This window comes from Erpetoichthys calabaricus, chromosome 17 (assembly GCF_900747795.2).
Source record: "Erpetoichthys calabaricus chromosome 17, fErpCal1.3, whole genome shotgun sequence".
In the NCBI taxonomy this organism is placed as follows: Eukaryota; Metazoa; Chordata; class Cladistia; order Polypteriformes; family Polypteridae; genus Erpetoichthys; species Erpetoichthys calabaricus.
Genome location: NC_041410.2, coordinates 42,351,898 through 42,373,312, shown reverse-complemented (window position 1 = coordinate 42,373,312; position 21,415 = coordinate 42,351,898). Strand labels below are relative to the sequence as shown.

The 21,415-nt window shown below is 38.8% G+C and overlaps 1 protein-coding gene across 1 annotated transcript in view; it reads right to left on the bottom strand.

Moving 5' to 3' along the window:
- Nucleotides 1-14,648: 14,648 nt before the first annotated feature.
- Nucleotides 14,649-21,415, bottom strand: part of ticrr (TopBP1-interacting, checkpoint, and replication regulator) — a 75,168-nt gene continuing 68,401 nt past the window's right edge. Inside the window, exons 21-22 of the mRNA XM_051920785.1 lie at nt 18,252-18,368; nt 14,649-15,101 (exon numbers count right to left, since the gene is read on the bottom strand). Of these exons, the coding sequence (XP_051776745.1) occupies nt 14,965-15,101; nt 18,252-18,368 (254 nt within the window). The 3' untranslated portion in view covers nt 14,649-14,964. The remainder of the gene's footprint in view (nt 15,102-18,251; nt 18,369-21,415) is intronic.

Genomic DNA, 21,415 nt, shown 5'->3' with positions numbered 1-21,415 from the left:
AGCTGCTGTGTATTGAGAGGAGCTCCAAGCTAGATGCCGGACATCTTAATGCTGGTGGGCTACAATGACAAGCCTCTGGCTGTGATTAAAGATGTGCCTTAAGTGGAACAATGCCACATTTAATGACTCCTGTCTTTAAAGAATAACTGTAATGAGATTTATAACATACTCTATTAACATATTGTGGCTTCCTCTGGCTTCATTTGCTAGTGAAGTGCTCCGATAAAGCAGCCTGACTGTTTGCATTTTAGATATAGGACTTATAGCACGGGCGGCACGGTGGTGCAGTGGGTAGCGCTGCTGCCTCGCAGTTGGGAGACCTGGGGACCTGGGTTCACTTCCCGGGTCCTCCATGCATGGAGTTTGCATGTTCTCCCCGTGTTTGCGTGGGTTTCCGCCGGGCGCTCTGGTTTCCTCCCACAGTCCAAAAACATGCAGGTTAGGTGGATTGGCGATTCCAAATTGTGCTTGGTGTGTGTTTGTGTGTGTCCTGCGGTGGGTTGGCACCCTGCCTGGGATTGGTTCCTGCCTTGTGCCCTGTGTTGGCTGGGATTGGCTCCAGCAGACCCCCATGACCCTGTGTTCGGATTCAGCGGGTTGGAAAATGGATGGACTTATAGCACTTAGGGATATAGCACTTATCATTCACATCAGAATCATGGAAGTGTCCGATCTCCAAAGCGAGGCATGTCTGCAGCAAATATTCTTTTTAAAGTAAAAGCCACACACCGCCAAGTAATTATGTGTCAGAGTAAAGAGGCAACACAAAAGAAACAGATGTAATGTTGCCTCTGAAATATACACACGGGCTGCAAGGAAGCCCCCAAAACAAATGACCAGATAAGTGAACGCCTGTTACCCAAATCATGAAAATTCCTTGTACTTATCCTCCTTTGTGCAGTTTAACCCCTCCACCCCCACCCCCAAGTTTTCAGAAAAGCAGTACAGCTCCAATAACTTAATATTTTACATAAGTCAACAAAGGGATCAGAGATAAGGAAACAGTCTGCCTTCAGAAGAACTCTGTGACGCCAATCACGTAGCCAGCTAACCTTTGTCACCTGGCAAGGAAGGGCCTTGAGGTAAGGCGAGGAGATAAGAAGAGATGAGGCAACATGGCAAAGGTTCCAAAAGTGCTTCAGATACCTACTTCTGTTGTTGAGCTTTGGTCATGATGGCACACAGACCTGTAATTAGAAGAACGTGATAACCCAAGCAGCCTGACAGCCTGCTGAACTCTGACAAAAGACAAAAGGCAACAGAAGAGCTGGCTTGTGGTGTCAGTAGTCTGCACATGGGAGGTCTCTTAATTGGAACCAACCCATGGTGTCGATGATCTAAGAACGCAAGTATTTGTTAAGGCGACACAAATATTGGAGTCCACATAAGTGGGGTTCCTAGGGTAAGAGCTGCACTGGAACCATCCCTGAGTAGAATGTACATGAAGAATAAGGCAAAGTCATTCAATTCTTAAATTCCATTGAATGTAATCTGAACACACTTTTTTTATAAAGTATATCTTGCTTTTTGCACCACAGAAGTATTTTGCTCTCTGATCATCAGTTTTGAGATGAAAATCATGGGAAGTCAGAACACTCGAAACACTTCTCTTTACTCCAATTTAGCTCTAATACAGAAAGTCTTTTGTTTTTCTGCCAGAAAAGACAACTACCATACAAAAAAGTTCTCTGGAAATGCCAGCTCCTCCAAACTTCAGTTAGAGCACAGGAATCATACAACCAGGAAGAATGTGAACAGCAATCATTAACTTTTATCACATACCATAACCAAGCCCAGACTGATAAAAAAAAATGTAATTTTCATGGATTCTAATATCTACAGCCACAATTCAAGAGAAGTCTCCAATAATTAAAAAAAAACAAAAAAAAACAAGAGAAACCCGGACAGGATAGTTCTAACATTTTTAAACATTGTGCAATGTCAAGAAGGGTGTGGACTGTCAAGTTGCCAGAACTGGGACTTTGAAGACCAAGCATGGACGTGCAGGAAAGCTGCTGTTGAATGAAACGTTTGCTTCCTCTTCTCTACTGTCTATTATCCATATATCAATTACAATGGTAATGGGCATATAAGGTTATGTTATCCATGCAGACATTTGCGTTAACCTAATTTGTGTGCCACTGTATATAGCTGATGTATGGTGTGACTATTTGCTTTATAGCTGTAACCGTATGCAAGCACTCAGTTAAATGAGGACAATGAAAAGATCTCACACTGACGACGGCATTCTGCACTGTTCAACCAAACGTTTATCTACTGAATGAATCACAGCCCCAGTTTTCAGTGTTCACATTATCGAAAACACTATCATTAAAATAGTTCATCCCTTTTCACTTCAATTAGCTTTGATCTCCTGCTTTGTTGGGAGTCTTCCTCTTTTGTACTAAGCATACATTCTATACTGCTCAGAAAAATTAAAGGAACATTCTTTAATCCGAGTATAGCATCAAGTCATTGAAACTTCTGGGCTATTGATCTGGTCAGTTCAGTAGCAGATGGGGTTGTTAATCAGCTTCAGCTGCTTTGGTGTTAATGAAATTAAAAACTGGTGGGCTAGAGAGGCAAAAATGAGACGACCCTCAAAACAGGAACGGTTTAACAGGTGGAAGTCACAGACATTTTTCTCTCCTCATCTGTTTTTTTACTAGTTTTGCATTTGGCTTCAGTCAGTGTCACTACTGGCAGCATGAGGCCATACTTGGACCGTCTAGAGGTTGCACAGGTAGTTCACCTTCTCCTGGATGGCACATCAATACGTTCCATTGCCAAAAGGTTTGCTGTGTCTCCCAGCACAGTCTCAGGGGCATGGAGGAGATTCCAGGAGACAAGCAGTTACTCTAGGAGAGCTGGACAGGACAGTAGAAGGTCCTTAACCCATCAGCAGGACCGGTTGTAGCGGGGCCACATAGTTAGTGTTAAATGTCAGTTCTGAGTGCGTCTCGTTTCATTGTCCCGTTTGCTGTTTGTATGTGTATCAGTTAATGCCGTCCCCGTGAAGGGGGACGGATGATGGAAGGAGACCACAGCCGCAAACCTGGAAAACACCTGTTCACAATTAATCAATCACAGCCGTCACAGGACTATTTAAGCCAGCAGGAGGAGAAGGAAGAGGAGAGGAGGAGATTTTTTTCCACATTCACGACTACGAGCCATCTGTACCTGTTATATTCCACATCGCGCATTTCCATCCAGTTTGTTTTTCTATCCGCCGGACTTGCTTCAAGGACCTCATCACGAGAGACACCGGGGTCGGAGTTAATCATCCACTACGCACCGAGGATTCACGGTGAGGCTGCTCCATTTTGTCCGGGGAAAATCAAACGACTCATTTTCGCTAATTCAGTCAACCACATTCAGGACAGTTTCCTTATTACCGGACTCACGTTCACATTCATTTCCGTATATCATTCAATTGTTGTTATTCGTGTTGTGTGTTTATATGTTACAGGGACAAGGGAGGGTTTTTGTTGTATTTATATTTGGTGGTGTCTTGTTGTTGCTGGGGTGGAGGGATATTTATATTTATATCTGTTTTCTATTTTTTGCATGTCTTGTTTCATTTAATACATTTAATCCGTTTAATTTTACATCCTGCTTTTGTGTACTTATCTTTTCACCGTCGATTGTGGGGAGAAGTTTAATTGGTTAGAAGTACGGCTTGATAGTTAGATTCTGTCTCAGTAAATCATCCAGGCCACAGGTCTTGGATGTGTAGCTGCCGGCTGGGTAAAGGGGTCGGCCGTTACATGGTATCTGCTCCTTTGGGCAACAAGGAACAGGATGAGCAGTGCCAGAGCCCTACGAAATGACCTCCAGCAGGTGACTGGTATGAATGTCTGACCAAACAATCAGAAACAGACTTCATGAAGGTGGCCTGAGGGCCCGACGTCCTCTAGTGGGTCCTGTGCTCACTGCCCCGGCCAACACCGTGGAGCTCAATTGGCACCAGAATTGGCAGGTCCACCACTGGTGCCTTGTGCTTTTCACAGATGAGAGCAGGTTCGCCCTGAGCACATGTGACAGACATGAAAGGGTCTGGACAAGCCGTGGAGAATGTTATGCTGCCTGTAACATCATTCAGCATGACCAGTTTGGTGGTGGGTCAGTGATGGCCTGGGGAGGCATATCCATGGAGGGACGCACAGACCTCTACAGGCTAGACAACGGCATCTTGACTGCCATTAGGTATCGGGATGAAATCCTCGGACCCATCGTCAGATCCTATGCTGTTGCAGTGGGTCCTGGGTTCCTCCTGGTGCACGACAATTCCCGGTATCATGTGGCAAGAGTATTCAGGCAGTTCCTGGAGGATGAAGGAATCAATACCATTGACTAGCCCCCACGCTCACTCGCCTGACCTAAATCAATAGAAAATTCTCTGGGACATTATGTTTCGGTCCATCCGACGCCTCCAGGTTGCACCTCAGACTGTCCAGGAGCTCAGTGATGCCCTGGTCCAGATCTGGGAGGAGATCCCCCAGGACACCATCCGTCATCTTATTAGGACCATGCCCTGATGTAGGCATACAAGCACGTGGGGGCCATACCAACTACTGAGTACCATTTGGAGTTGCTGCAATGACATTTTGGCAAAACGGACTAGCCTGCCACATCACTTTTTCACTTTGATTTTCAGGGTGTCTTTGAATTCAGCCCTCTGTTCGTTGATAATTTTAATTTCCATCAAATGATGTGGCATCCTTTTGTTCTGAACACATTACCCAGTCCAGATCAGTAGAGATATCCAGCAGGATTTTTTTCTTTGAGATCTGATGTGTTTTCAAAGTGTTCCTTTAATTTTTTTGAGCAGTTTATTTTTTTATTTTTTTGCTCAAGCAAGTCAATTTCAAGTCCTTCAGTGTTTGCCATTTTATAATTGCTAATTGTTGTCTATTTGTAAGAACATCCGAAAGATTTAGATGAGAACAAGCCATTCATCTTAACAAAGTTCGCCAGTCCTACCCACTAAATTCCTCCATAAAAATATCAAGTGAAGTTTTGAAGGTTTATAAAATCCTACTGTCTACAACACATGAACCTTACCCATAACAAGACTCCAACTGCGTCCCCATGTCCTTTTAATGGAACAATCTCAGTACGCTGGACTAACTCCTTTCATAATTTTAAACACTTCAGTCATGTCACCTCTCAATCGCCCAAGCATGTATTCTGGCCATGTTCGTCCGATTTAACAGATTCTAGATCATCTGCCAGTCCTCCTAGTTTGGTATCTTCAGCAAACTTAAGCAGCTTATTATTTATATTCCTATCAAAGACATTTAAATATATTAAAAATAGCAGCAGCCCTAGCAGTGACCCCTGTTGGACACCACTCTTAACTTGACCCAACTCTAATAGGGATCCTCCCACCATAATCATCTGCTTTCTGTGTCTGAGGCAATTTTGCACCCACCTACACACCACACCTTGAACTCCCACTTCTTTTAGTTTGATGCCCAACGTCTCATGTAGCACCTTATAAAATACTTAGGAAACTCGAGATAAATAATATCATATGCTCTTTGATCATATTCCTTCATTGCTTCCTCAATTAATTTCAGCATTTTAGTAAAATATGACTACCCTCTTCTGAACCCATGCTGACTGATCAGTAAAACTCCTGTATTTGCCATGTGCTGCTCAATCTTATCCTTAATAAATCCTTCCATTACTTTTCCTGTGATGCACGTTAAGCTTACTTGCCTATAGTTGTTTGGATCGGCCCAGTAGTGCTTGGCGGTATACCAGTTCATATCAAAAACCGTTTTTTATTTTTGTTATGATATGGATTTTTCTCATACCGCAACACCGGTTTAAATAGCCTAAACAACGTTCGGAACGTGGCGCAGCGGGACCTTTTTCACTGGTGCACCAATAAACGCGCATGCAACGGAGTACATGCGTTAGTGGAGGTGTTGAACAATGAAAATGGACAGAGAACATTCTGAAACTGAAGCTGTAGCAGATGATAAAGTTGAACATGATGACACAGAAGAAATTTTGCCGAAAAAAGAAGCCGTGTCTGTTGTCTGGAGATACTTTGGTTTTAAAAGGTTGGATGTGGACCATTATGTTCAAATGTGTGAATACTGCAAGCCAAGTTATACTTGTTTTATTTTATTTTTTTTCAATACTGTGTAATGTATCTGGGTACTGTGTAATAGTGTGATGACGTGTTGAATTTATTCTCGACATTTCCACTTTAATCTCGACGCTTATGATGAAAATAAAGTTAATATGTTGACTTTATTCTTGACATTTCTACTTTATTCTCGCCGTTTATGTCGAGGTTAAAGTCAACATGTTGACTTTATTCTCATAATTTGTCATTAAAGTAGAACATCGTAAACTAAACTTCATCTTAAAATGAATATTTAATTTACTAGATTTTCTCAAACCCCGTCGTAAGTTATGTAGCACTGTGGTATAGCGGGTCCACAGCTCCCGTTCTACGGCCCATTTTAAAATAAATAATCACCGCACTCGCGGCTTAGCGGGGGGGCGTGGTGGTTGTGTGGCTGAAGCAGCTCCCGGGATGATTCGTGATGTGGGTGTGTTTCACCTAAGTGCATAGGTGAGAAACCGTCCGCATCAGTAATTGTTCTCGGGGCTGCTGATTTGCCACGTCCTATTAATTAATAGAAGCATGAGTCGGCTAAAGAAAAAGGAAGGAAGAAGAAAGAAAGAGACTGAAAGAAACGGAGGTTGCAGGAGAAGGCAGGAAGCAGCAGTAGAGAGAGAGAAAGCCGGTGCAGGAGAGCGAGCGAGTGCAGGTAGCCTGGGTGTTGGGCCGACACCCGGGAGTAGTTGTAGTGGTCGCTCCCACCGAGTTTATAACGAAGAGCGGAGTGACCGGAAGGCGGATGACTCTCTGCGTAAGGCCGCGGGGGTCGGGACTTGGGGTGTGTATTCCCCAGCGTGGGCGCCCTGGTCGCTGTGGAACCCAAGTCGCTGTCTGGAGGAGCCTACTGGAGCCAGGGGTCGGTGAGACAATCCAAACAGCTGAAGCAGGCACAGAGAAGGTCAGCTGCATATAGGGCGACTACCCTGTTGAGAAGCCCAGATGGGAGAAGCAAGGGAGCCGCCAGAGGAAAGGAGGCACCGGGCTTGTTTTGTTTTAAAAGACTGCTTTCTGTATTATATTAACCTCATTGTTTTAAAGATTTTTCTAATGGATTTTAGCCTCCACATTTTTTTCACTTGCTTTTTATGGATTACTTATTTAATGAAGACTTTTTGAATCACTGCACTTTATTTAATTTGAACATTGTTTTGATTATTGTTTTAAATAAAAGCACTGGGCACTTTTGTACACCATCCCCTTGCTCCATCATTGTGCCTCACTGCGAGCTCATCGGTAACATTACCGACGGTGTTGGGTTCAAGGGCTCCCGCACAAACGACGGGCGCATGGAGTCGAACCTGCATCGTCACAAGCACATTAAATGCTTTGTGTTAAAGTGTTCCCCGAGCCATGTTAATCACTACATGCTTCTTAAACTGACTTCCTCTTGCACTAAGAGGAGGCGCAGGCAGCGATCACCACACAGAATACATTAATTTCATGATATTTCTGCTCCCTGAACATTTAGAATGCGAATATAAATACTTGATATCATTTTCATTTATCTACACACATATATGCACACACACAAATATTTAAAAAATGTAAAAAATATCTGTCTTGGCATGGTAAGGATATATCACCTGCTGTCTGATCCACTTGTAAAGATACAGGTATTATCATTATACATCCTTTTCTCTACTTGGATGCTTTATGTTTATGTTTTAATTACAGTTATAGACATGTGTGTGGAAGTAATTAAGATAGGGTTTTTTTTTTTCTTATTTCTTTTACTACCCTAAAGGAGACTGTTTAACATCATACCCTTGGTTTATAGTTATTGCTATTAGGGCATTAGGATTTACTATGCTTATCCTTGACCACTTTTTAACACCATTCCCAGGGTTCATTATTTTGCTATCTTAATATCTTAAGATTGCTGAAGATTATATTTTAAGCTTAAAGTCTGTTAATGATTATATTTATGGCAGATAATATTTAGACTTTAGCTGCAATAGATATCTCTACTTTTCAATTTTTAAACGCCACTGTGGGTGGGGGCTTCTTTTGTTTTGGACGTGCTCTGTCTCTTGGTATGTCAGAGGATCGGGACATTGTGAAGTGGGGTCTAGCCTCACGTGGGGAGGCAAAATTGGGAGGGGGGGGTTGGTTATATGGGGGGGGGTGGAGAGAAAGACAGCAGGCTATATCTAATCTATCCTTTTAATCCTTATAGAACTATCAACGCAACAATAAGCTGTATGGTAATAACTCGTGGGGAAATTGGAAATTAAGATTAAAACTGCCTCACTACCAGTTAAGACTATAAAATGACATTAAAAATTCAGAATCAGTGTCTCCATGATGGGACAGTTAACTTTGTGAGCTGGAATGTTAAAGGCCTGAATCACGAAGTAAAGAGAAAGAAAGTATGCTCTCACCTAACAGGCTTAAACACTAAAATAGTATTTTTACAGGAGACCTACTTACTAAGCAAGGATCAGTTCAGACTACAAAAAGACTGGACTGGCCAAATGTTCCATTCTAGCTTTACAAAGAAAACTAGAGGTGTGGAAATTCTCATAAACAGAACAGTCCCATTTGTAGTATCAGATGTAGTATCGGATCCTGAAGGGAGATATGTGATGGTCATGGGCAACTTATTTAACTGTAAAATGATTTTGAAAAATGTTTATGCACCCAATGTCGATGATAAGGAATTCATGCAAAATCTATTTGCATCCATTCCCAATGTGAACACTCATAAAATTATAATGGCTGGGGACTTTGTGTTTTAAATCCACTCTTAGATAGGACTCCTGTCACAGGGGGGACGACATCCAACACTGGAAAGACAATTACACAGTTTGTAACTGACCACAACTTATCAGACCCCTGGAAGTTTCTAAACCCAAACTCAAGAACATATTCGTTCTACTCACCTGTGCATCATAGCTACTCAAGAATTAATAATTTATTGCCTACGACTAAATCTTGCAAATATGACACAATTGTTATCTCCAACCATGCGCCTCTGGTCATGGAGCTAAAATCATTATGCCCCTCACAATCACCTCGTAGATGGCGTCTTAACCCACTTCTACTAGCAGACAAGAACTGTACAGAATACATATCCAAACAAATCAGCTTCTTCCTAGAGACAAACACACCCTCAGAGGTTTCTGCTGGAACACTCTGGGAAACTCTAAAGGCCTTATTAAGAGGACAGTTTATTTCATATCTTTCCCACAGAAATAAATTAGAAACCAAGAAAGCGTCAGAGCTAAGAAGCGAAATTACTAGAATAGATGAACAAGCCAGGTGTCCAAGTGAGGCTCTTCATAGGAAAAGGCAGGCTCTGCATACAGAACTCAACATCTTGACAACTAAAGAAACTGAACAACTTATTTATAAGTCAAGACAGCATTACTATGAACACGGAGAGAAAGCTAATAAGCTTTTAGCTCAACAAATCCACAACAAGACGTTTGCAATGCAATCCCAGTAATCACCAACACGAATGGAGACGAAATCATTGACCATAAAAATATAATGTACACATTTAGAGATTATTATAAATCCTTATATTCTACTGAGTTAAAAGAAGACAACAAACAATCTAATGCATTTCTGGATACATTACAGATACCACAAATAGATACTTTTAGTGCTGAGGAATTGGATAAACCTCTGACGCTATCAGAATTACTAGCTTCTATAAAGTCACTTCAGGGCGGGAAATTGGCAGGCCCTGATGACTACCCTGTAGAATTTTATAAGAAATTATCCACTCAGCTAGCTCCCCTCTTATTGGCAACATTTACAGAAGCTAGAGACAATCAAATTCTACCTCAAACCTTTCATCAAGCATTAATCACCGTCTTTCCTAAACAAAATAAGGACTTGTTACAATGTGCATCATACAGACCAATTTCACTTCTGAATAATGATGTTAAGATACTCTCCAAAATCATAGCTAGAAGGATGGAAAAAGTGCTGTCTTCGGTAATATCACAGGATCAAACTGGATTTATTAAAGGCAGACACTTATCTTTCAATCTTCTACACCTGTTTAATGTAATATATTCACCAGCAAAGTCGAACACCCCAGAGATATTACTATCATTAGACGCAGAAAAAGCATTTGACATGATTGAATGGAACTACCTTTTCACTAGAGAAATTTGGGTTTGGCCCGAATATTTGTGCATGGACTTTGGACTAGAACGTGGCACCAGACAGGGATGCCCCTTGTCGCCACTGCTGTTTGCAGTCACCATTGAGCCACTGGCGGTTCACTGTCGAAATCCTGATCAGATAAGGGGGATTATCAGAGAAGGACTGGAACAGAAAATTTCTCTATATGCACTTGATATGGTTTTATATATCAGACCCAGAAAACACTGCCTGCAGTTTTAACAGCGCTTACAGAATCTCAAAAGATCTCTGGTCTCAGAATTAATTTGAATAAAAGTATACTCTTTCCAGTGAATTCACAAACATATAATATTAGATTGGACACCCTACCTTTTACCATAGCAGATCAGTTTAAATACCTAGGGGTAAACATCACAAGTAAACATAAAGCTCTTCATCAACAAAATTTCGCCATCTGTATGGAAAAAATTAAGCAAGACTTGCATAGATGGTCAACCCTTTATTTCACTCTACCTGGAAGAATTAACATTGTTAAGATGAATATCCTTCCTAAACTTCTTTTTTTATTTCAAAACATCCCAATATACATCAATAAATCATTTTTTAAACAATTAGATTCAGCCATAACCTCATTTATTTGGAACTCAAAACATTCACGTATCCGAAGAGCGACCCCACAAAGACCTCAGGCAGAAGGTGGCATGGCTTTACCTAATTTTCAGTTTTATTACTGGGCAGCAAACATCCATCCATCCATCCATTTTCCAACCCGCTGAATCCGAACACAGGGTCACGGGGGTCTGCTGGAGCCAATCCCAGCCAACACAGGGCACAAGGCAGGGAACCAATCCCGGGCAGGGTGCCAACCCACCGCAGGACACACAGAAACACACCCACACACCAAGCACACACTAGGGCCAATTTAGAATCACCAATCCACCGAACCTGCATGTCTTTGGACTGTGGGAGGAAACCGGAGTGCCCGGAGGAAACCCACGCAGACACGGGGAGAACATGCAAACTCCACGCAGGGTGGACCCGGGAAGCGAACCCGGGTCTCCTAACTGCGAGGCAGCAGCGCTACCACTGCGCCACCGTGCCGCCCCGGCAGCAAACATACAAGCTATAAAAACCTGGACACAAAGAGATGAACATACACAGGCTTGGTCCACAGTAGAAGTAAAATCCTGTAGTACTTCTTTATATTCCCTGCTCTGCGCTCCAATAAATGCAAGTTATTGCAAATATACTAATAACCCAATTGTGCTTCAGTCACTCAGAACATGGAACCAATTCAGAAAGCATTTTAAGATGGAGAATCTTTTATCTGTGGCACCTCTGCAAGAGAACCACCTCTTTCAACCCTTGCAAACATATCTAGTTTTTAATACCTGGAAAAGATTTGGGATTAAATTGCTCAGAGATCTTTATATAGACAATATCTTTGCATCCTTTGAACAATTACATTCCAAATTTAACCTTCCAGTTACACATTTCTTTCACTATTTTTAAATTAGAAACTTTGTTAAACAGAACCTTCCCAATTTTCATCATCTCATACCCTCCACCATGCTGGAAAAAATACTGCTTAATTTCGAGGACTTAGACACCATTTCTGCAATATGTAAAATTTTATTAGAGTCCCTACCTTTCAGAGATCCAAGAGGACATTGGGAAAAAGATCTCTTAATTAATATATCAGAAAAGGAGTGGAAGGTAGCAATGCAGAGAATCCACTCGAGTTCCATATGTGCAAAGCATACAATTATTCAACTCAAAATTATATATCGAGCACATCTGTCTCACTTAAAACTGTCCAAAATATTTCTAGGGCAACATCCAACTTGTGAACGCTGCAAAAAAGCTCCTGCCTCACTGGGTCACATGTTTTGGGCCTGCACCAAATTAAAATCATTCTGGACCAAAATTTTTAGGTGCCTTTCAGACAACCTTGGTGTCACAATCCCTCTTAACCCATTAACAGCTGTGTTCGGTGTTCTTTCAGATGGACTTGAAGTGGAGAAGGACAAGCAAACGGTGATTGCATTCACTACACTTTTGGCATGCAGACTTATTTTGTTAAATTGGAAGAATCCTAACTCTCCTCTGATAGGTCAGTGGGAAACAGATGTTTTATATTATTTGAAATTGGAAAAAATCAAATTCTCAGAGGATCTGTACAGAACGTTTTCAAAACCTGGCAGGATCTAATCAATAATATTGTAGAATAAGAATTCTCTCCGCATTTCTTTTTCTTCTCCATTTATCTTTATTTGTCCTGCGGTGGGTTGGTGCCCTGCCCAGGATTGGTTCCTGCCTTGTGCCCTGTGTTGGCTGGGATTGGCTCCAGCAGACCCCCGTGACCCTGTGTTCGGATTCAGCGGGTTGGAAAATGGATGGATGGATTTATCTTTATTGCCCTATTAAACTCAACAATTTAGGCATGTTTACAAGCTTTAAGTATTACTCCTTTGGCCATGCTCTCCTTCTCAGGGGAGGGGTTTGATTTGTTTTCAATCCTATTTTTTGTAAAAATTCATCTATTTGTATGGAATGACTACAATAAAATTAATAATAAATATATATATTTTTATGACATGAAATTTTCACCAGACGTCAGTAACAACCCTAGTAATCCACACATACAAAGAAATCAAAACAAAAGTCCATAAATTATGTGTAATAAAGTGGAATGACACAGGGAATAAGTATGGAACACATGAAGAAAAGGAGGTGCAAAAAGGCCTGGAAAGCCAAGAAACCAGCTGAAATCTGTGAGTATTTAGAAAGCAATCCTGAGAGCCCCCTATCAGTGCAAATGAATATCAGCTGATTTAGTGCTAAATGATGGCCTATAAAAAGGTTTCTCATTGCCGAGGTGTCACACAAGAAAAAAAAAAAAATCTGAATTGGCCAAAACAAGTAACAATCTATTACTGGCCTTAAAAAACCTGATGAGTTCATCCCTAGTATTTGTTAGACCTCTTACAACTTTACAGACCACTGAAAAATGATGCATACTTTTGTTTTTAGTCATCTAGATTACTGTAATGCACTCCTAACAGGACTAAGAAAGACATCACACGGTTACAATTAGAGCAGAATGCAGCACCCAGAATCTTAACTAGAAAAAGCAGTCTTAGTGTTGTTACATTGGTTACCCATGTCATTCAGAATTGACTTTACAATACTACCATTGGTGTACAAAATCTTAAATAATCTTGCCCCTTTCTATATTTTGGAATACCTGTACCCCCCTACATTCCAAGTCATAACCATAGATCTTCAAATGGAGGCCTGCTTATAATTCCAAGAGCTAAGCTTAAAAGAAGTGGTGAGGCAGCCTTTTACTGTTATGCACCTGAAATCTGGAATACTTTACCAACAGAAAATCACCAGGTTAATGGTGTGGAACATTTAAAAAAAACTGCTAAAAACCCATTATTTTAATTTGGCTTCTTGTAACTACATTTTAGTTACATTCTTAATAGACTATACAGGCATAGAATAATATTTTTCAGGGATCTTCAATAATCTCTACTTTTCTCTGCTATCATTTTCTGGATCTTCACTGGTGGCGATCTGAACTACCATCACCACCTGTGATGATGGAATGAAGGCAGATGCCACAGCTATCCACAAACCCAACTTCAGCAAATGCTCTCATATGAATCCTGGAAAAAAAGAGGACTGATGTAATAACATTTATATTAGGTAGAATGCCCAGTAGGAGCTGGGTGGTCTTTTGGCCTTGGAACCCCTGCAGATTGTTTTTTTTTTTTTTTTTCCACAGGCCTAACTGGATTATTTCTTCTGTCCTGCTGGACATACAACCTCACCTTGTTTTGTTGTTGCTTAATTCATTATTATTATTGCCGTATTTTAATTGTTTTTATTTTCTTGTAAGTTTATTTTTGCCATCTTGTAAAGCACTTTGAGCTAGATTGTTAATGAAAATGTGTTATATAAATAAATGTTGTTGCTAACTACTCAAAGATAAATATTATCTGGCCCTGCCGATTTGTTCGATTTCAGCCTATTTAATCTAAGCAGCACTTCTCCCTCTACAATGCCCAAAACACTCAGTACCTCTTTAATAGTCTCATTTACCACTAGGAGGTTATCCACTTCTCACAAGTGAAGAAAACAAGTGGTAAACTACAAATGTAAAAAAATCAATCATACTGGTGCAGCATCTTCATTTTGCTCAAAGTACTTAGAATTTCCACCAGTTTATGACATAGACTTAACACATACACAAAACCTCATTTCTTTATTTTTTCTTCTTCAAGGTATTTTAATACAATCTCAGTAAAAAATAAAATCAGTATATACATAAAGGTACAAGACACAAAAATACACACACTATATAACACACACATTAAAAATTTAAATTGGAGAAATGTATTTACTACTGAAAGACATTCATTTTAAGTTATTACTTTAACTGTATCACAATTACATTTTATTTAAAATAAGGTCACAATTTGTTTTTCACAATGTCCATAACCTAAATAAATATAAGAACTGTGATACTCAATTAATTTACAATGAAATACTTTTCCTTGTTGGTCTGGACACAAGCCGATCATCAACTGTGCCCTCTTTTAACATATAAATATTATATGAGGAGTAGCTTCTAAAAACTGAAGCATTTAGAATATCATTTTAGAAAATTCTTTACAGGTCTCTCAGATGTCTAGTCTCTATCCTAAGAATCATCAAGACAATAGTTTTCTTCTGCTGTAAGTCTTCTTTGCCATTAGTTGTTTGGAATTCATCTCTGATGAGATCATTTCACCCACTTGTAATGGAGATGTTGCCTCTCTCTTCCAGGGTGATAACTCAAAGTCTTTATCTGTGAAAAGGACAGCAATCTAAATTAGAACAAATAATCAGACTAGTTAAAAAAAAAAAAAAAAAAAAACCCAACAAATTTCTGTGTACAATCTTATTAAATTAGTAGTACTGTAGTTCCAGTGACGCTTATTTTGTTAAAAATACCAAAGAGATCTTACTTTTGCATCACGGGCCAATAATACTTCACATGGTGTTTATTAATTATTTTGGGCGGTAAACTCGGTGTGGTGTTTGGGCCTGTGAGACCCATTTTGAATGCTTACACAAAAAACAAAATCTTTTTTTACCCTGAGATTCAATGACCGTGGCTCATTTTCATTAAACAACATGTTAAGGTAAAGATTTGTAATGAGAACATACTGTGAAGCTCTCTGCCTACACAGAATGGTGGCGTTTGGATCTGCTAGACCCAGGAGCAAAGCAGACATGGAAATGGTCTACAGAACAACAATAACACCACTACAGAGACACTGTTTACAAATACCCAAGACCTAATCCAATCAGACTAATCATTTACATCACTATCAACCATGAACATCTCCGTCAACTCCTCCATAACCTTCCAACAAATATCATTCCCCTTCACACACAATACCAAATCTCATCAGACCCGTCATTCTAATTTCTTTCTAAAAATGGAATTGGGAAAGGACACAACAAATAAATAGCTCTGCATATGTGACTCCTTCCCAAAAACTCAATCATGGCAAAGAAAAATCAAGGAAAGAGCAACCACTTTGGAAAATGAATATTCAGAAAACGAGGATCGTGTTTCTGTCATTTCGGAATCTAAAAGTGAGTTTGAGGAAGAGGATAGAATTGAAAAAATGCTAAAACTAAAAGGTATTCTTGCCCAAGTAAGGAGCCACCCTGCCTTGCTGCCAATGTAATAAACATGCATCCAGGGCCAACACAGATGGCAGTTACTCAGGCACAAGACATCAGGGTCCATATTTATCAAGCATCTCAAAGTAGGAAAAGAGTCCTAAATGGCTCAAAATTCTGAGAGTGATGTAATTTTGCCTCTAATCATGGAGTAGTAATAAAAGCATTTTCTCAAGTTTCCTAAGTTAGAAAATTACTCCTCACTTCACCAGGATTTAAGAGACCCTCAGCTGTCATAACTCTCTAGGAGCTGCCAGAAAGACTAGAAAGCAATGAACTTGGTAAAAATTGATGGAATAATATTCATAATAAATTTGGTATATTACGTGATCACTACATCTACACAGAGAATCCAAGCACTGTAAGCTGAAATAAAAGTGTAACGTTATGTGAAAAATGCATTTTTACAATAGTGACGATTTGTGTTTTTCGTAACCAAGAATTTCTTGAATTTTGCACTTTACAATGCATGAGGTAATAATACAAATTTATACATTTACTCATCACTCCACATGAGGTAATGATAAAGCAAACAGCACTCATGAAGACTGACGCAGACATAAAGATCATTGCCCCAAAAGTGGATCAGCATGCATGTGTGAATCACAAGTGATACCAGAGTATCAAACACAGGTGGTCAAGGAAGCAAACTGTACTGTAGTAGGCAGCATATTAGCCTAAAAATAAGCAGGGCTGAATAAAATAGGCAGATGGACACTCTCAGGGTACTGGATAACTTGAGCCTCACAGAAAATCTGGGATCACGGAGGGAAGCACGGCACAGTGGAAGAAAATCAGGACACTGAAGAATGAACGTGACTCCAGAAGTAGTGAAAGAATAGCTGTGGCTATTTTTAGTAAAACTGCTACTTTATGAGGCGTTTTCAGTTGGCATAACAGCTGGAAGATGATTCAACTGACAGTAAGATTGAGGATCACAAATCTGTTTTTGAAACCCACTTTATCCTGAACACGGTTGAGAGGAAACTGGAACCTATACCAGCAAGCACACAGTTCAAGGTTATCATGGCTTACAAAGACTAAATCAAAACTAAAGCTATTAATAAAAAAAAATGTTTGTAAACAAATAAAATTTAAAAAACAGAAATTAAAAACTAAAACTAAACAAAACTATTGAAGTAGGTTAAGACTAACTGAAATAAAATAATTTACTAAAAATAATTTTAGTTTTCGTAACATCCGGACTTCTGTTAAGGGCTAATCTGGGCTTCAGGGGTTCTGAAATTAATCAAAATATATTAATAAGAATTTCAAATTTGGTTTTCGAATAAATATTTTTAACGTTAGTCTTTAAACCTTGTAACTTTTAACTCTAAAACAGAAAGTCAACCACCACGAGCTGCCCGCATATATTCGTCCAGTGAACATCGGCTGGTGATGGAGGGCGGGTGTTGACAGTGAGAGAGACGCCAATATCTCACACTCTCTCCCCCCTTAAAGAAATTAAATGGGTGCGAGTGAGACCACTGACCTCCCTCCCTTCTATTAGTTATAGGTTAAAGTACGTTCGGCTTATCTATGATACGATTTTATTTTAAAAATTCGTATGATTTTTGGTCTCCGGCTTATACATGAGTCCGGCTTATAGACAAGAACCTAGGGTATATTTTATATATATATATATATATATATATATATATATATATATATACATATATATACACACACACATATATATATATACATATATACATATATATATATATACACATATATACATATATACATATATATACATACATATATATACATATATACACACACACAAACACACACACACACACGTGTTATGCCATGAGCTTGCCTGTGAGAAGTGACTAATGTAAAAACCTGAAATCAAAATATTGCAACTGCTAAGGAACAATAAAACTTTTTTTTTCCCCAAACCACTTAGTTAAATACAGACTCAATAGAGCTAGATAATCAACAGAAGTTTTCTTGATTTGCGCTGGAAAAAATATGAAATGTATACATTACTCACACTTAAAAAAACATTTCTTAAAAATTACAAAAAACTCCAACGTTTAAATTACAATAAGTTAATTGAACTTTCAAAATCACAGGCAAATAGCAGAAACTGACCACTCACTATTTCAATACTAGTTTGAGGTTACTGAGCCAACGTGCTAATAAGCATAATGTTACTTTTAGTTAACTGTATTTCCAAAAATATTAATCTTTATAAGCACAGGTCTCTCTTCTGTATTTGATCTTAAAACACCATTCGAAAGGAATTACTTACTTTCACCACGGCATGTTTTATTGGATGATGGTGTCTTGTATAATAATGGAGACTGAGTCAAAGCAAGGAGGCCACTTGCTGAAACCGGTCTTACTTTACAGCTCTTTGGTGTTGCAGCTATAAATAGGAAAAAACAAAACTGTAAATTTATTTATAAGTGTGCATTTCCTACAGATATTAACATATTATGAATAGGTTACAATACATTTATAAAACTAATGACGTATTACACACTAATATATTATACCACAATCTAACAGCAAACCTGCAGAGTTTAACTTTAGGAAGCCATCCATACCCATGTCCGGTGCGTACAAATCCACAAAAAACTGAAGCAGATTTACAAGTTCTAATTATGATGGTATACCTACTTCATCACTATGGGGTCAATGCTGAGATTTGGCTACAGCAGATTTGCTTCTTTTTGGCGAAGACCTTAACTTATTTTATTCATTCAACATAAAAGCAATGACATACTCCTTAACACAGAAAAGTACCGAATGAAATATTGGAACAGCTTAGCTATTAAGTAACCAAACAAACTTGATCAACTAACATGTCTGTTTCATACTTATTTACAAATGGTTTTCCCATCACACTAGAAAGGACAATAAACTCTGTAATGCAAAACTGGCCATTCTGACCATCTTTCTAAATCATTGCCCTTGTCTAATGCCTTTTAAACCACTGTTTAAATATTTCTGAGGGAAAAATTAAAAGTAAGTAGATCAGCAAGCATCTGATTTTCAATAGAAATTCCTCATTGAAATTCTACAATGAACTGTTACTCTCATGCATGCTTCCACAGTTCTACTTAACTCCAAGTTAGATGTGTTGCATAAACCAACACTTATTTCAGATCCATTTCAATAATGAATAAAATAAAGGCAATGGAACTTTAGTAAAAATAAAAAAAAATCTCGGGAAGGGATGACGTTTCTGTTACCTGGTGTGTTGATTGTTTTTTAAAACCTTTGGTGCACAAAGTTTTAGTCTCAGCTTTAGGTTCCTCAAATCTGAATTTACTTTTGACAGCTTGCTGGATACAGACCAGCACTATGGTGTGAACAGGTAATATATTTTATCACTGTTGCTGACCTAACATTAATACAAGTTGGTGCTGCTAGCTTATCTTTCACACCTTTCATAATGAACTATTTAAATTTGAAGTTTAGTTAGTTACATAAAAGGCTGTGTGCAGTACTACAACATTTTACACAGTATGCATTTTGATCAATATTGTTGCTATTGAAAAAGAAATTCTAAATTAGACAATTTTCTTTATTTTGGCATTAAAACTTGTAAAAAGTGTCAGGTCAGCATTACTAAGTGCTTTGGAGGCTGCTGAAAACATGAAGAAAAACTTTGCACAAGACATTATTAAGGATCAGACTCTTAAAATGTGTTCAGCATCATCTCTTGTATTTTTTCAAATTATGACAGTGAGGTCTGCTTTGTGAATCATCACTTTAAGAAAGAAAGAAAAAAAGCCGAATTTGGCAAATGCACAATATTGGATTTTTACTCTCTAACCTAATTAAGGCAAATACACAGTAGAACAAGAAGACAACACTAAAGCCAGCTTTACTAAAACTGTAATGGCCAAAGTCATCTAGATAAGAACACTTACTTACCCACTTATGAATGGGACACCACCATATTTCAAAGTTGCTTGTGTACATTGAAAAACCCACAAGTCAACCAAGCTGTATTTTTACATATCCAAGGGCATATTATACCATGAACAACTGTTATGTGCTTGCGGCCAAGTGACGGCAACCTGCAACTCAAAAATGGCTGTGAAACACTGGTTTAGGTACTGTATACCTGTATGTGTGGTGTGTGTGACTAGCTCTATCTGCGGCAGCTTCCTGTCATGTGCCCAGTGCTGCAGTCATTGGCATTATCCCCACCCCTGCATACATATTATATATATGACTAAATATTTCCAAAAAGGAACACAATGTTTCCAAAAACATAATTTTGTAATGCTATGGGATATGACATGTAAACTTGGTACAATGATAGCTGACAAACTGGGGCACAAAAGGCAATTGATTCCAGGTTTGTTCATTATAAAATGTCTTGGTTATGTACTGTGCATTCCACTTGTTTGGAGATAAATCCCTAAAGCACCAATTTTTATATTTGTTTGATTTAGTTGCTACTGGTGTAAACAAAGGCTTTTAATCATGTAAATGCTTTTCAAATTTTGAAGGGTTGTGCTCAGTACTCTTCAGCCATATATAGCTCATTTACTGCATAAACAAAATAAAAAAAAATATTTTTGGATATGTAATTTAGCTCTGGTTTACTTCCACAGTCCAAAGACATGCAGGTTAGGTGCATTGGCGATCCTAAATTGTCCCTAGTGTGTGCCCTGCGATGTGCTGGCGCCCTACTCGGGGCTTGTTCCCTGCCTTGTGCCCTGTGTTGGCTGGGATTGGCTCCAGCAGACCCCCGTGACCCTGTAGTTAGGATATAGTGGGTTGGATAATGGGTGGATGGATATGTAATTTAGGAGCAATAATGGCAAAACTCCCTTTGGGGGCATAAATAAATTCTGGCAACCATTTATATACAAAAGAGATTTGGATACCATCTTACTTTATAAAAGGAACATATTGGATTTTTAAACTCACAGAAGCTCCAATGGCTTTGTGAGAGCAATGGTTGAACTGCTGTTGATTTACATTACTCATCTTCTGTTCTTGTAAAAGAGTTTGTATTTTTTTTTTCCTCTCTTCTCCTACATAACATAAAAAATATCATGGATTAATCTGTACAACTGTTTTATATTTTTATGAAGCTATTTTCAGAACTTTTTTTTTTTTTTTAAACCAGTCCTTGTCTGTGCTTAAGGGGTTGTTGTTCGTTTGATTATTTCTATATTTTTTGAGCTAAATAACAATCAATCACTAAATTGCTATAAATTTCACATCAATCTGTTTTAGAAGTGATAATGGTTTTTAATTCTATTTCCTTTATTTCAACATTCTAGTATAGTGATAAACAAACTATACACAAACAGACAGACAGACACACAAGTTGTGTTACTTGGCTTCGCTCAGGAAATATAAGTCAATGGCCCTCAGTGTTAGTATTAGTAAGTTAACTAGATGTATCAGACGTACTAAGTCATTTTCTGTACACAATATTTGTAG